This window comes from Malus sylvestris, chromosome 14, assembly GCF_916048215.2.
Source record: "Malus sylvestris chromosome 14, drMalSylv7.2, whole genome shotgun sequence".
Lineage (NCBI taxonomy): Eukaryota > Viridiplantae > Streptophyta > Magnoliopsida > Rosales > Rosaceae > Malus > Malus sylvestris.
The window spans coordinates 23244971-23262235 of NC_062273.1; the positions used below are offsets into that span (position 1 = coordinate 23244971).

Genomic DNA, 17265 nt, shown 5'->3' on the forward strand with positions numbered 1-17265 from the left:
CTATCCATATAATTTGGTTCAAATTCGTCTTTGATGAGAATCAAACCTAAAATCTTTTACTTACAAGTGAAGGGAAATATCACTAGTAACCGGTTGTTATTAGCTTTTTTTGGTTTACATTTCTTAAGCTAGTTGATTATTGATTATCTTGTGTTGCATAATCAAAATTTAGAGATCATTTTTTCATGATAGGCAGGTTTAGGGGACGGGGAATCCCCGTTTGAGAAGATGATAATAAATACGGTAAGGGGAAAAAGTCATCAACGAAGGCGGGGATGGAGGTAGTACCCCACCACCACCCACCACCCACCACCCACCACCCCACCCCACTTTGTTGCCATCCCGATCAAGGCATCATTTTCTCAATATCGCTTGTATAATCTAAAAAATGTTACTGATCCAAAATAGTTAGTTGAATTTTAGTAACAAAAAATAATTCCATGGATCGATGACGTGTCTTTCTATAAATTAAATAAATAGAGACAGATACAGAGAAGATAAAAATCCTTAATTCCACGTTGGTGGCAGGTGGACCGGGCTAGATCTCTCACGTCCGGCAGCCTTTTACGATCAAACTTGGATGTGAAGTGGTTGAGTTTGTTGGATCTATTGCGTGATGCTTTGGGATTATCAGGTGTATTGGAGCCGTGATGTCCTTCTCTGCATAATCAAGATAGGAGCATGTCATTTTTGTATCCCACAATTAGTTTGAGAGCTTTCATCTCTCATATGATATTGCAGCACTAGACCATTGGTTTATATATTTGGTGCTTCCGTCTCGTTTAGTTTCTTGTTACATTAGGGGTTATTATTATTATTATGTAGTGTCATATCTTTATTTGCAGGTATCCTCTTATTGGAGTCATGTTCTACTTGGAAGGTGACGAAGCCATAAAGTAAGGTTGATGTGTAAAAGTGAGGATAAATTTAAACTTTAAATAAATAATCCAGAGTGCACAACGTGACTGGGTGGTAAATCTTATTACAAAACTTGAAGTTCAGAGCATAGTGTAGAAAGATAAAAGTTGTCTCATCCGTAAAGGATGATTATTTAGTACATAAGCAGCCTACTTTGACTGAAGGACAATTAGCTACTTCCACTAAAACCTCGTACTCCCACTAGCTCAATCTCTACGTTCTTGAGGGGCTAAAACAAAGGTGAGTGGGCCTAGAAAATAAAGTTTTCTGAAACATTTTTGAAAATGTGTAACCCCTCACTATAAAATAAGTATATGATTTCTGAAAGTAATAATATAATAATAGGTTGTAGGGAACCTGCAGCACAAATGAGTTAAAGGGTATAGGGTGCTACTACGAAATATCTCATTATCAAAACTCAAATAGCTGTCATAAAATCGCAGTTATGAAAATCATTAAAAATTCATTGCTATGAAAATCACTGCTCATTATCTATGTAGGCACACAAGCCATACAGAAAGTAGCTGCATGAATAGGCTGGGTGTAGATTTTACATTCTAGTAGCTGGTGCTATGCGCATCACATAACAACAAACCTAAGGACAGGCTGACACCTAAATTTGGATCCAAAACGAACGTAAATGGTGCATGTGAACATACATGTAAAGCTAGTCCTTAACCCATGACAGTACAACTAACTAATAAACATCGTGCACACATGTAACAATGAGCATATATAATGAATAAATACGTCATGCCACATTTTATACTCGCAGTTAATAAAAATATAAAGTATAGAAAATCTTATAAGAAGATAAACATGACATGTCACATCATAATATATAAAAGCAGTTGTCAGGAAAAATCATATATACACATATTTACTTAAAAACGAAAAGACTCACTCACGTAACCAAAGCATGCTTGCTCTCGATAAGCCTTGTCATTCGTCAATCCGAATAAGCTTATACCTATACCAAGTCACATTGGCTTAACAAAATACTTAAAATACAAATCATACACAAAATGGGCAGATTATAGTTAATCTGTCCAAAATTCCCATTTTACAAAATTCGCCCTAAAACTAGAGGTAATCTGTCCAAAATGCCCTAATTTCATAAAAATACCAAACAGCCCTAAAGCTTCAACAAATCTTGCATTTTGGTCCTTGTTGTAAAAACAGTACAACAAGGTCGTTATTTTTCCAAGATTTCTCACCATACTAAGCATCTACTATATGAATCACCATACTAAGCATATGCTATATGAATTTGAAGTGGGAAACAATGGGAATAGAAGTATACCAGAATTAAGGCCCCTAGGTGGCTAGGAAAGTCGAATTTTGCTGGATTCTCACGAACTCGAAAAGGGTTGTCGTTGGATTTCATTGCAGCAGTCCTGGAATCGAGCATGCAAGGCTCGAACTAGGTCTAGATAACCTGAAGATGGAACAAAATGGGCCTGGTCTCGTCAGAATGGAAAATATTTGGCCAGAATCTTTGCCGGAGTTCTCTGCAGCTAGCCGGACATGGAATCCGTTATTCCGTTCAAAACTCACAAGTGTGAAACCAAAGCTCACATGCAAGGTTATAAAGTTAAACAAAATGATGAATGGAATGCAAGGAGTGATTTCAAACCTTACATTGTTCGAGGACACCGAGGAGTATCGCCAGAGTTCCTCCTTCGCGTCGGAGCTCCTTGGTTTGAAGGTTTTTCCTCCAAGTTTCGAATAACAGATGTTAGAAAAGGATTCGTGGTTATGAAAGGGTTGCGGAGATGGTGGCGATGTCGTGGTCTGCTGTAGGACAGCGGCGAGCTGCTGTCTGCATTTGTTGTGCCATAAAGAGGGAAAAGGGACGAGAGAGTTAGATGAAAAGAAAAGAAAGAAAGAGAAATGAGTGGGAAGAGAGAGAAAGAATCGGCTGAAATGAGGGAAAATGGGACCGTGAGGGAGAGAGATGTGATGGAAAAAGTGATGGGATATGGCGTGTGTGTGTAAGAGAGGGAGAGGGAGAGGGGGAGAGAGAGAGAGAGAGAGAGGGGGAGAGATGTGAGATAGTGGAAGAGAAAGAAAATATATTTTAAAAAGGGTTTCTTAACTTTAATCTTTTAAGAAGATTGAAATTTAAAATAAATTTGGTGTTAGATTATATATTGATATAATCTCTTAATGTGTTCTTAATTCAAAATAATCAATGTGTATTTTATTTAGAGAGTTTTAACAAAACAATCCCAGTACTGTTTACTTTTAACGAAAAAACACATTTTTACTTTTAACTGTCACTATTCACTATACATTTAAAAATGACTTTTCGTTAAAAGAGAAGTTTTTTTGGACTTTTAGTTAGTTTTTCTTTTTATTTAATGTCTCCTATTAAATATTTAAATTTACTAATATACAATTTTTAATTTTTTTTTATCAAAAAAACGTTTTTTAATTTATTAATTTTATTTAACATTCTTCAAACTTGAAAGACTCAATTAATGTACCTAAATGACACACCCCGACCTGGAATGTCCATTAGGACTCCGAATCGAGTTGTGCTGGGCGACACCTGGAAGGTGACGAAGCCATAAAGTGTGATGATGTGGAAAATTGTGAATAAATTTAAACTTAAGAGTGCCTAAATACCAGAATGCACTAGTGAGCGGGAATGAACTCATTTCACACGTTACGTTAAAGCATAAGCAAGTACAAAAGAGTGAATTAGGAATCGTACCCTCGAAATAATCTCCAATACTAAGAATCGCCACAAATCTTCGACGATAAGAAAGCTCAGCTAATAAAACCTGGAAGGTGAAGACAAGACAAGGGTGAGTGGCCCTAGAAATGAAATTTGAATAGAAACCATCTAAAACATTATAACCTCTCGCTGCAACACCTGTATAGATTCCAAAAAATCATGCCACATATCAATGTGAAATCAAAAGTATATCAACAATAAACCATAAATATACCATAACACAGCGTCTCATCAGTAATATCAATAATCATGTGATTAATAACCCATACTAGCATGTAAGTCGAAGTCACCTATGGTGACATGTACGACTGCACCCATATCTCATCAATCAATGCTAACTTATAAGTCGGAGTCACCTATGGTGACCTGTACGACTTATCCATATATCATCACATATGCTAGCTCATAAATCGGGAGTCATCTCTAGTGACCTATACGACTTATCCATATCTTAATAAGTATACTTGCACACGAATCGGAACCACCTAAAGTGGTCTGTACGACAGGACTAGGTGTAAATAAATACGCTCAAGTGCTACGATCACGTGAAGGCTGTGCGAATAATCGCGGGTCACCTATGAGTCGGAACCACCTATAATGGTCTGTACGACAAAACTGTGCACTTACCTTGGATTCAAGGTGAGCGTAAGGTGCGGGAGGTGAACATCACGTTAAGGAATGTGCCCTGGCCACGGGCGGGAGCACTAACACCGAGATGCAAGTTTATAAGCTCTCAATGTATCTCAACATAACATGTACGATTCATAGGCAACCCGTACGACAATGTCGGAGTTGCTTAAAACATGCATGTAGTCATGCCATAACTCCATCATTTCAACTAATATCATAATTCACCTGAACTTACATGTGTGTCCCGCGTTCATCTTCGCACTTCAAAGCATTCATAATAATTTTGTGCAGGTAGTATACCCATGGATATGCCATAATGCAAAACAAAAACTCAACCATATCATAGTATTTTTCCAATATATATATATATATATATAATGTGGCGTAAAATGCACAATCTATAACGCCCTACTCCCGAGTTATTTATTTTCGGAAATAATGATCGGGGATAAGTCCAACTAAACATTAGTTAGATTAACTATCATTACTTACGTTTCCTTATTTCAGTTTCTTGATTCCTTCCACATTGATTTATGACCAACATCCAATCACTAAAACATAAGGTTAAATATCATATTTTCACCAATTTCCTTCACATTGCTCAATTCCCAAACAAGGTTTTTGTTTCAAATGATGTATGGATGCATCTAACATCTCGTTAGACTGCCTACGTATCCTAAACAGGGATCAAGTCATTCGTATTTCACTATAGTATTTCAAAGCATTCACATTAATCATAAGCAATAATCGATTTACAAACATTTATGGAATTGTCTATCATATATATATATATATATATATATATATATAATACACAATATAATGAAAAAGACCCACTCACCTGAGGTTCGTGCCACGACTCCCTAGCACACGTGTCGAGACATCACAAACCATCGTTGCCTATGACCAATTATCAAATCACATCTCAGAGTTCTGACTGATAAAATACATAATTTACATAAAACGCATCTCTACGTAATTTAATTCGGAAGATCTGCATCACGGATTTCCGATCCGTTGCTTCCAAAGATTCACATTATACTTCTAGAACAACATCCTAAGGTTTCATTATAATCCAACGGTTGGATCTCCACCAATTGTCCAAAATCAAGTGGTAGTCAACATTTTATTTTATAAACTTACAAATCTAATTCGGAAGGATCCGTATGTCGGATTCCCGATCCGTAAGTTTCTATGGTTCTCAAATATTACGTACTATAACATATTAAAATTTGGTAACGATCCAACGGTCGGATCGGCAATTCATATAATAACCTATTAACGTAACGTAGAGAATTTAGATTCTAACAATCAACCTGTATCATACAATTACCAAAACTGAACTCAAAGTATCTAGTAGCCTAAGAATAACCTCGACGGCCCCCTAGCCATGCGCCACCGCGGGTGGCGGTCGGCCGTCCCGACTTGCCGGAAATTTCAACTATTTCTAAAAATTCTAAAAATTTTCAGAAATGAAGGTCTCAATGAGTAGAGCAACTTTCATACCTGTAACTAAGGCCAATTTGGTCGGGAAAAGCCTTGATTTCATGAAAACCCCGCCGGAACCCTAGGTGTGAATGTGCTTTGATTCGTCCTCAAATCGATTTCGATGCTCCAACCAACGATTGGGCATTGTTCCTGAGCTCAAGAGAATTGGTTGATGGTGGGAATCGACGGGGAGAGTTGCAGAAAACGGCGAATCACCGTCAGGTGTCCTCAGAGTCGCCATCGCCACATCCCATGAAATAGGGCCAAATCCCATCCAATTTGTGTAGGAAATCGAAGAAGGACTAAGGAGAAGTTCCTAGGTATTGGCCCGGTGCAATTCGCCGGAATTTGACCGAAGAAAGGACCGGATTTCATGTATTCCCGCTGGGTCCAGTTTCAAAGGAGAAACGAGTCGAGGGGGACCCAGGTAGTCTACCTCTCTCCCTTCATCTTTTCCCTCCCGTTTCTCCCTCTGATTCGTCCCCTCTCTCTTTCTCCTTCTCCCTGATTCGTCCCCTGTTCTTCTCTTTCTTTCTGATTGGGCAGTGCCCATCTTCTTTCTATCCCTTTCTCCTTTGCCGCCATCCTGCAATCTTCCTCCTCTAACCCCTCAATTAATAAAAAATAACCATAACTATAAGAAATGAATAGAATAATGAATAACAACCCTTAAAAATTTATAAAATTGTAAAATTTGGGATGGGTTGTCATATAAATGTTAGTACCGAAATGCATTATATTGAACTAATGTATTTAAATGTTAGTACCGAAATGTATTATATTAAATTAATGTACCTAAATGTGTGTACCGAAATATATGCACCAAAAGATTAGTACTGAAATGTATTATATTGAATTAATGTACTTAAATGTTTGTATCGAAAGGTATGTACCGAAATGTGTAGACCTAAATCTATACATCGAAATGTATTATAATGAATTTAATGTACCTAAATGAAGAAAACAAAGGACATCGAAATATATTGTATAACAAATATCTAAATATTTACAACAAAATATATTACAATAAATGAAATAAAATTAAGGGAACTTTAACGAAAAGCACCTGGTACTGTTCACTTTAACGAAAAACCATATTTTTACACTAAAAAGTCAATCCTGGTACTATTCACTTTACCCTTTATTTTATTCTTATCATTAAAACTCAAAGTTTTCAAGCCATTTTCATTAATTTTCCTTAAAATTAATACATTAAAAATTAAGAAGAAATAAAATAATTAAAAAATTAAAAAATATTTAATAAATAAGATTATTAATGTATCAAGCCATTAAAATTAGATTTTATTATTCATAATCTTAATCTAAAAATTATCTTTGTCAAGATAAGAATTAAAATGAAGGTTTTTATAAAAAGAATAGGAATCCAGATCCGCAGTGACCTGCCGTTAAAAAAACCCGGCCCGGTTATTCAGTCGTCTTCATTTTCGAACATCCCTCTGGCTCTGGAGTAAAAGCATAACCACCTCTTCGATTCCGATTTTCCCACGCACTTTCTTGGCATCCAAACACTTTGTAACTAAATCTAAAGAAGAAAAGCAAGTGAGAGAATTAGAAAATCTAACTCCAATGGCGGATCCAATCGCAGCGCCGCACAGATCCGCCGCGAACCTCTTCTCGGACCCGCTCGACTCCCACCCTCTCTGGTTCAAGCCCGCGCTCTTCCTCTTGCCGGAGTTCGATTCCGAGTCGTACATCTCCGACCTCCGCACCTTCGTCCCCTTCGACACGCTCCGATCCGAGCTCCAGTCTTACCTGGCCTCCCTCAACCATGAGCTCATCGACCTCATCAACCGAGACTACGCCGACTTCGTCAACCTTAGCACCAAGCTTGTCGACGTCGACTCCGCCGTCGTCCGCATGCGGGCCCCGCTCGTCGAGCTGAGGGAGAAGATCGAACAGTTCAGAGGCTCAGTGCAGGACTCGCTCGTGGCCTTGACGAACGGATTGAATCAGAGATTAGAGGCGGCCGAGGCCAGAGAGGTCTTGGAGCTCCTGCTTGATACGTTTCATGTCGTTTCTAAGGTAATGCGTCTCTGAATTTAGCTTTGGCGTTTGGGAGTTTGGAGCATGTGACAGTGATTTGGTTGAAGAATTTAGTATGAATTTCATTGCTTATTGATTGAGCCTTGATATTATTTGATGTTCTTTTCGATCTGAAATCGCATTGCGTGGCACTGTCTGGGTTTCCAATTTGAGAGCTTTTAAGAAGAAGAGAAGATTAAACAGAGTGGAAAACCAGTCTCAATTCACCGCAATGTTGTTTTGATTTTTGTTCCCATTCTCCTACTTTGAATGCAGGTTGAAAAACTAATAAAAGAGCTGCCAAGTGTGCCGGCTGATTGGTCGAACGGAGATGTAAATTTGGCAGAGAAGAATTCTGTTAGCAATGGAACTTCCTTACAACATGCTGAGAATGGAACAAATCTCAGAGACACTCAAAGCATGCTTTTGGAGAGAATTGCTAGTGAGATGAACCGGCTAAAGTTCTATATCGCTCACGCAAAGGTTGCTTTTTTCTCTCTCTCACGCAATCAATTTTTTATTACATCCGACTTTGATATCTGTAGCTGTGGCTTGAGTTTGAATTGTAGCAGAATTCAGTTCAAACTTGTCGAGTGCATTTTCAACTGTGGCTTTAAGAAGTGCCGAGCGGTTAAATTTTGATGGTTTTATTTTTCTTTTTGATAGAAGCTATTGATTTTCTTAAGTTTGTGTAGGCGACAGTGAAAAAATGTGGGTCTATATATGTAAGCTAATTTTGTTCAGATGTCAGATGACCTGAATTTTTGAGAATTCTTGCCCAGGATCTTATATTACTTCCTTTCCATCCACACTAATTTTGAACGTTGAATTGTTTTATTATGGGCTTGGACATTTTGTGCTCATCTATTTTCTCTATTATGCCAGTACAGAACCTGCCTTTCATTGAAAACATGGAGAAGAGGATTCAGGGTGCCAGCCTATTACTAGATGCTAGCTTGGGACATTGTTTTGTAGATGGACTAGAACATCGAGATGCAAATGCAATCTACAATTGCTTACGTGCATATGCTGCAATAGATAACACTAGGAGTGCAGAAGAACTTTTTCGCATGACTATAGTAGCTCCATTGATACAAAAAATTATTCCCCATGGAACATCAGGGGCCGCTACAAGACCCTCTGGAGATGACCTTGAGAATGATTACAAGCAAATCAAGACATGTATTGAGAATGACTGCAAATTTTTGTTGGAAATTTCCTTCGAAGGTATTGAAGAAGTCCAAACTTCATTGCTGCTGCTTTGCAGTATCATACTCCCATTACAATTATCTGAACTCATTTGTATCAGAATACAACATATTGCTTCAATCGTGCAACTTAATTTAATGGCCATGGTTCTGTGATGCACCCTAGTCTACGGATTAAGCATGTGTATTCATGTAGGCTGAAATCAATTGTTACTCCTTTACGTCATCATTTTACAAGATGCACCATGTTTTGTTCTCTTTCTTTTTTTGTAGCATTGTCATTTCATTTATCTTTAACTCATTTATCTGGATTCTCGTTGCCTCAATTTCATTGTTGCATTTGTATACAATGCTTCTGAGATGCACCATGATTTTATAAATTTAGCAGATGGCTAATTCGTCATCAATCCATGGTAAACATAAAAATGCCATGCTATAGGTTATAAATTATAAGAATTGACATGGACATGTATACATGAATGTTATATCTTTATATTTTCAAGTCACTTTACTGTTTTTATGGGTTTCTTTTCCCAGAGAATTCTGGTTTGCACGTGTTTGACTTCTTGGCAAATTCAATCCTCAAAGAGGTTCTCTCAGCAATCCAAAAGGGGAAACCCGGTGCTTTTTCTCCTGGAAGACCAACAGAATTTTTGAAAAATTACAAATCAAGCCTAAAGTTCTTGGCTCATCTAGAAGGTAGAAATTAGTATCTCCCCATTATCTCATTTAAGTTTTAAAATTTGGAAGTTCAATTGCTGCTGACATTGTATTGTCATGCAAGGCTATTGTCCATCCAGATCAGCTGTTTCCAAATTTCGAGCCGAAGCTGTTTATATTGACTTCATGAAGCAATGGAACCTTGGAGTTTATTTCTCTTTGAGGTACTTGGCAGAACTCTTGGTGGTTGCTGATTTTATCGAATATGAATTGAGGTTTTATGTTGTGGACTGCTCTGTTAATTTATTACTAGAATTACCTCAGGTTTCAGGAAATTGCAGGGGCTCTAGATTCTATACTTGTGGAGACTAATCTTCTCCCTGTGCATAATGTACCTTCTGGTCAAGGAAATTCTCCAGATTTAACATTAAAACAAAGTGTCACTTTGTTAGAGTGCTTGGAATCCTGTTGGAGAGAAGATGCTATTGTTCTTTCTTGCGCTGATAAGTTTCTTCGCTTATCTTTGCAGCTTCTTTCAAGGTCAGTTTGAGGAGATTGGCCGCTAAATTTTAGTCTAGACCATAGTTTTGTTACTAACGACATATTTGTGACTCTATCATAGATACTCAAGTTGGCTGTCATCTGGACTGACTGCTCATAAGATGGGTCAAACCGGCTCCAAATCTGGTTCTGAATGGGCTACTGCAGCTGTTCCTGATGATTTTATATATGTATGCTTCATGTCTTGATTTTACTAATATAAAATAGCGTCTAAAATGCACTAAATCCATGCATAGCTAAGAGGGTAAAATAAGACTAAAAGTCTTTTTGGACTTGTATAAACTTGTGAAAAGACTTCACATATTCTCTAATGTAATTGGATCGTGCCACATCTCACCAATATACATCAGTTATGAATCTTAATACAGAGACTGACACATGTTGGTTTTGCAGATTATTCATGATACAGACCGGCTGTACAAGGTGGTTTGTGGTGACTTCCTCGGGCATGTACTTAAGCTTCTTTCTTCTTGTCCTGCCGATGTTCTAGATCTCGTAAAACAGAGCCTTTTACAAGGAGGAAAATTATTGAATGATTTAGTGCCTCAAGTTATCAACACAATTGTAGAGGCACTGGTTGAAAAATCTGCTGCGGTAAGTTTTGATTGATTAAGAACTTCTCCAAGAGAGACTCTAATTTTTTGTTAAACTAGCAAGTGAACAGTGTCAAAAAACTATTTTAGCTACTCAGTTCAACTTTCATCTCCGGCAAGAGCCTATTTTAGCAACTTTGAATATTTTATTATTAACAATTCAAACCCAACCCACTCATTTCCTAAAACACCCTTTTCTCTCTTCCATTTCTCCTTGCTCAAGGGTCCACCCTTGAGTTTTATTATTTTGGTAATATTTAGCAAGTGAACAGTTGCTCTCTAAATATAAAGAGTGACTCTTCATTTTGCCATAATAGTCTTTTACAGCATCTCTTGGAGATGAAATTTTTAAGTTTGACTATTTAAAATAAAGTTGGCCTGTTTTACAGCATCTCTTGGAGATGCTCTAAGAATATATTTTGGGCTAATCGTGCAATGCAATAAACTGGACCCCCTTGGGTTTGCACACACCTTTAAAAATGTGAAGCTGGGTGATGGGTTTAAACATCATGTGAGAGATATATCCTGGTGCTCTGTTTTGGGTCTTTAACGGATTTTCTTAATTTATCATTTCCTGTCTTGTGAAGTCTATATTCGTTTTGATGTTACCTTCCTTAAAAAAATGTAGGAATTGGCACAGCTAAAGGGAATAACTGCAACGTACAGGATGACTAATAAGCCTCTTCCCGTCAGACATTCACCCTATGTGGCAGGAGTATTGCGTCCCCTGAGGGTATGCGGCCTTCTATCTTTATGGCTAAAATTGTCATCATGTTCCGAAACAAGTGAATGGTTTTTACTTTTATTTTTCCTTCCCTACTGTTTTCAGTTAATAGATTTAGCTGTAGCAATAATCTAGGGTCCCATCTTGCAAAACTGGGTCTTTCAGAAATTCAGATGAGGTGGAATACAGTGTCAGTCTTATTGCTCTTACCATTCATAGGATATGGAAGAGACATTTAATTCTTGCACTTACGATCACATGTTTTAGTGTTATCGGATCCCTGTGGTAACATTTTTCTTTACTCCAAGTAAAACCGATTAGCTGTGGACATTTTTTTTGCCTTGTGCTAAATGGACTTGGTAAAACAGAACCTAACTGTTTTTAACGTTGTTTTAGATGGATTTTTAATTTGCAAAGTATGGAACATCTTTTGATCTTCAGAATGTGCACCCTGAATTTTATTCCAAATTATGAAATATATACTGAACAAGCAACAACTCTCAGGCCTTTTTGGAAGGAGAACGAGCTACAAAGTATCTTACTAGGGATGCTATCAACGAAGTGCTGCTCAATGCTGCAACTGAGATTACTGGTCGTTATTATGAGCAAGCTTCCAATGTCGTCAGCGTGGTTAGTGTCCGGATGCTGAAATGGCCCTTCAAATATATAACCTTCTGCAATTCATGCTTGTTGAATTCTAAACTCCTAACTATCATGATCAGACTAGGAAAATGGAGACTTCACTCCAGAGAATAAGGCAAGGTGCACAAAGACGAGGCGGAGCAAGTTCAGATGTTTCTGATCACAATGTGTCGGACACTGACAAGATCTGCATGCAAATTTTCCTCGACATTCAGGTAAGAACTGGCCTCCGTTATCCATCTATGTTGTTGGGCAAACGGCTAACAAATTATTGACTTAATACAAGATGATTAATGGCGACGTATATGGTTGTCAGGAGTATGGCCGTAACCTTGCTGCCCTCGGTGTTGACGTTTCCAATATTGAGGCATACCGTTCCTTGTGGGAATGTGTTGCTCCTCCAGAGAGGAAAAGTGTGATTGATTTATGAAGTTGGGCATTCAGCCCTTCCCGATTTGTAAGTGTACTTTCTTGCTTTCCAAATTCAAAGAATTTTGTTATAAGTTGATTAGTTGTGAAGTGGTTATGCTTATTGCAAGAGGTTTATTAATAATAATTTCTCCAAAGATTAAATTAGATTCTTAAAACAACCACTCTTAAATTAGTTTCTTAAAACCACCATTCTTTGCTTCTCCCCATGCACAAAGTTGAAGCTCATGTACCAAATTCATGGAGAGCAACTTATATGGAATGAGTTCACCGTCATGTGGCCTTCCGATTTAGTAATATATTGGCATATGGAGAAAAACTTGCATTTTGGTAATATGTTATTGGATAAACGACGCCACATGACATTAAATCCGTTCCATATAAACTTTTTAAAATTGATGAAGGTACCAAATTGAAGCCTCTATTCATGGGCCTAGGGTCTGATGTCCTTCAAACCAACTTATTATACTAATTTTTCCTTTCGGAAAAACAAAAACTTATTTAACTAATTTTTTTTTTTTTTGTAACGGGCTGATGTGATGATGTAAAATTTATGTTCTTTTTTTCGGTCAAACAAGAGAACTTCCATTAAATTAAAACTAGTACAAGACCCAAAAAGAGTCGGGGCAAAATGAGAACTGCAACCTAAGAAACAACAAGAGTCCCACACAAGTTTAGGTCTGAAGGTTGCAAAAACAAACAAAAAACCTAATCTCAAGCAGCATAAACCAAACTTCCGCCGGCTTCATATCCTCGGAGGAAGTCAAACTCCGAACCGACAAGGTAAACATCAGATCCAAGTCCCTTTCTCGAACTCTTGTAATGATATACAAAGAAAGTATCTTATGGGTAGAAAGTGAGGCTAAGGGGATATGTAAAATACTTTTAATGTGGTGGAGACTACATAACACAGCCTCGATGAGGATTTGGCATATGCCGGTTTGGGGAGGGGAAGTGAGGGACAGAAGTGGATCTGATATCCAATTTTTTTATCGGAGCTCGCCGATTCGAGCACATGGTGGGGTGGATATTGAATACCACTGCTAAGGAGGAGGGAGGAAGGAAATTTAAAAGCAAAAAGCAGACAAAAAATGCCGAATAAGGGGCATGAAGCCCAAGACAAACTTAGAGGATAGTTGAGACTTGGCTCAAAGAAGAACTGAGATGAAACTCAAGGGAGAACCGAGAATAAAAATGAAGGAAGAAGACTGGAAAGGAGGAAGGAAGATGAGGTGGGATGCAAGGAGGGGAAGGGGCAGAGGAGATGGGAGGGGAGGAAAAGAGGGAAAAGGGCAAAGGAGAGGGGAGGGAAGGAGGAGGAAAAAGGAGGGAGTAGTGGGTTGCCGCCTACCCCGAGCAAGAGCAGGGGGCGGCGGCTGAAACTTTGAAACTGGGGTTGGGTTTCTTCTAGATTTGGGTTTTGAAGCTCACATACAGAGAGGACAAGTCTCATTTCGAATTTGATGCAAATCATTTACCCATTTCATGCCTCATTTATTCATAACAAAAAATAAATTTTCACCTCATCTAATAACAAAAAAAATTAGTGTAGGAAGTCGGTGCCACTAGATTGAGAGAGATTTTTCAATATCCCCGAAATCCAAAGCGATATGCCACATTATTATACAAGTGGTGGAATTTTTTTTTTTTAAGTATCCCTCTAATTGTATAATTACATGCGATGTACTGGTCGAGAGATATTGAAAAATGTCTCATAGTTTGGAGAGATCTTTCATTGTGTGTGAAACAAGGGTGGTACACCATATGTCACACAAATGATGAGATACTTGTGTTAAAAAAATTAACAACTTATAAAATAAAAAATTTCTCAACTATATAATTGCATGTGGTGTACCACCCATATTCTGAGCATAATGAAAAATTTCTCCATAATTTAAAATCATTATTCACAAAATTGAGGCCTACCATGTACCAAAATTGAAATCTCCGTGTACCCAAATTGTCACATCCCGGCTAGGGTCCACCACACCCCAGGTCCGTTCCACCACTGTAGCACGATATTATCCGCTTTGAGATTACCATCCCCTCATGGTTTTGTTTTTTGGAAACTCACGAACAACTTCCAGTAGGTCACCCATCTTGGGAGTGCTCTGGCCTCTTTCTCGCTTAACTTCGGAATTTCCTATAGAATTCGAAGCCAGTGAGCTCCCAAAAAGCCTCGTGCTAGGTAGGGATGTGAATATACATTTAAGAATCACTCCCCTGGGACGTCGGCACATTTCTGGCCAGAAATTGGCTCTGATACCATTCTGCCACATCCCAGCCAGGGTCTACCACACCCTCGGCCCGCTCCACCACCGTAGCACGATATTGTTCGCTTTGGGCTTACCATTCCCTCACGGTTTTGTTTTTTGGGAACTCACGAGCAACTTCCCAGTGGATCACCCATCCTGGGAGTGCTCTAACCTCCTTCTCGCTTAACTTCGGAGTTCCTATGGAATCCGAAGCCAATGAGCTCCTAAAAGGCCTCGTGCTAGATAGGGATGTGAATATACATTTAAGGATCACTCCCCTGAGCGATGTGGGATGTTACACAAATCGGCATTCGTCATCCCAAAAATCAATGGAATTGGTTACTTAATTCCCGTGAAATATTACCAAGGAGTTTCTTTTAGGGAGCATTTTTGCTCACCACTATTTAATGTGGTGTATGCTCAACACCCTATTTATCACCGTACTAGTATATTCAAATCAAACCACTGCTAAAATTCTATCGCATGAAAAATCACTAAGAATAAGATGAATGGACAGCTAGAGAAAATCTCAACCTAATTAAACCCTTATAAACAAAAAAAATTGGCCAAAGCGATTATTTTTCTAATCTCAATTGCATAAATGATTAGTTTTCAATATGTCGGCAATGTTCATCGACATGACGATCAATTTTGATTTCGATCATTGTAGCAATCGAAATATAAAAAATAATCAATTTGGCCGATTTACGAAAAATGGATCAATAAATATATATACACTATATATATACACAAGAGCACTGCAACTGCATATTGTCACTGCATCATGATTCTGAACTCTTCAAAACTGATCAAACCATCCCCATTCAAATCATACCGTTGGATCATCACCTTGCACTCATCAATGGACTTGGACTCACCCAGCTTGCTCAGCATTCTCTTCAAGCTGCTAGGTGTAATAAACCCACACCTATCCACATCGTACACCTCAAAAGCCACCCTTAAACCCTTCACTTTCTCCTCCTCTTTCCCTCCTTCCATTAACCCCACAAGATCCTCCAAACCCAGCAACCCGTCTCCATCCGAGTCCAGCATTTCCACCGCCACCTCCGCCTCGTTCTGCAGCAGCTCTCCTCCCATCAACCCTAGCCGGCGCCTCAGCTCCGAAGGCGAAATCTTTCCATCACCATCTTCGTCAAAGTATCGGAAAACACGTTCATATCCTTTGTCACTTTCCATTCACAAGTGATATCTATAGGGTTTCAAATACAGGACCTCAGATGCAAAGATATATACGCTAAACGATTACATAAAGTTATGAAAAACCTAACTGAATTCGCTTGCAATGAAACAATATTATTGCAGCCATGCAGGCATATATATATATATATATATATCATTTCTGGACCGACTTATTGCCATGTTCTATGATCATGGGGAAGTTGCTGTGAGTTTTCTGGACATTAATTTGCACGAAATGAAACATTCAAAAAAGGGAGGAAAATATAAATAAAAATAAAGAAATGACTCCGCACAGAGTCATGTGTGAGGCAAAGAGGAAGAATAGTTGAGAGGGAAGAAACGCAGAAGCAGATTTTGCAAGGGAAGAGGGAGAAGTTCAACGATCTAGAAAGAGAGACTAGTAGTTTCATGTTTATGGTCAACATCCTCCTGCTTCTGACTTTTTGAGAAAGTGATTATTATTTCAGACATATGTCTGACTACGTTGTACACACGCGTATATGATGCGAAATCATTTTGTGCGTATTGCGTGGCATAGTGCATGAGATATACTCATATGGAATAGGATCCTCTCCGGATCATTTTTGTGGAGATTCGGAAGATCAATAAATTATGTCCATTCATCGTATATTATGTGGTTAGAAATTATTTTAAAATTTAATTTAAAATTAAATATAAATAATATTTAACGAAAACTGATTGCACGATGTACGATGAACGAACACAATTAATTGATCATCGGATCTCCACAAAGAGGATCCTTGTCCTACTCATATTAACAATCTATACCCACAACTTTTAGTTTAGGAGGAAAACGTCAGGAGAGCAGTTTGATTATGTGGCTTGTCCGACTTTAATATGTGGATAATGTTAGAGGATTTTTTTTTTAAGGATGATAACTCGTGGCAAGTCACGGTTAGACTCATCAGCTTGGAGCCTCAAATTCGGGACCTCCTTGTTTTTTGTATTTTGGAAGCTAGAATATGCGCATTTACCATTGGGCCATTGTAAAGAAAAACTATTGGAGAGACCATCTTTTTAAACTATAATTATAAGCCACACGGTTAAACATTTAAAGAATGAATCTAACCATCAATTACCACATCATGTGATTTATAAAATATAATTTAAAATAACGATCTTTCTAGCATCACCCGATTGTATAACATGT

At 38.1% G+C, this 17265-nt stretch overlaps 2 protein-coding genes and 1 long non-coding RNA gene across 5 annotated transcripts; 1 reads left to right on the top strand and 2 right to left on the bottom strand.

Moving 5' to 3' along the window:
* Positions 1-357: 357 nt before the first annotated feature.
* LOC126598865 (uncharacterized) lies at positions 358-2862 on the bottom strand. Of its 3 annotated transcripts, XR_007614999.1 has the most exons (3): positions 2555-2862; positions 1827-2429; positions 358-660 (listed from the first exon to the last, which is right to left on the bottom strand). It is a non-coding gene; the product is annotated as an uncharacterized LOC126598865 (long non-coding RNA). The 3 variants fall into 3 exon arrangements; XR_007614998.1 differs by lacking the exon at positions 358-660 and having other exon boundaries at positions 1698-2429; positions 2560-2862; XR_007614997.1 differs by lacking the exon at positions 358-660 and having other exon boundaries at positions 1698-2429.
* A 4289-nt stretch (positions 2863-7151) lies between these two features.
* On the top strand, positions 7152-12786 carry LOC126600461 (conserved oligomeric Golgi complex subunit 2-like). Its single transcript, XM_050267022.1, has 12 exons — positions 7152-7822; positions 8099-8305; positions 8713-9049; positions 9568-9729; positions 9815-9914; positions 10015-10230; positions 10313-10421; positions 10645-10845; positions 11473-11577; positions 12073-12198; positions 12291-12425; positions 12527-12786. The coding sequence occupies exons 1-12, from the start codon at positions 7367-7369 to the stop codon at positions 12638-12640; spliced, it is 2268 nt and encodes a 755-aa protein (XP_050122979.1). The 5' UTR covers positions 7152-7366; the 3' UTR covers positions 12641-12786.
* Positions 12787-15345: 2559 nt separating this feature from the next.
* Positions 15346-16468, bottom strand: LOC126598758 (putative calcium-binding protein CML19). Its single transcript, XM_050265114.1, has one exon. The coding sequence runs from the start codon at positions 16089-16091 to the stop codon at positions 15669-15671; it is 423 nt and encodes a 140-aa protein (XP_050121071.1). The 5' UTR covers positions 16092-16468; the 3' UTR covers positions 15346-15668.
* Between the last annotated feature and the right edge of the window lie 797 nt (positions 16469-17265).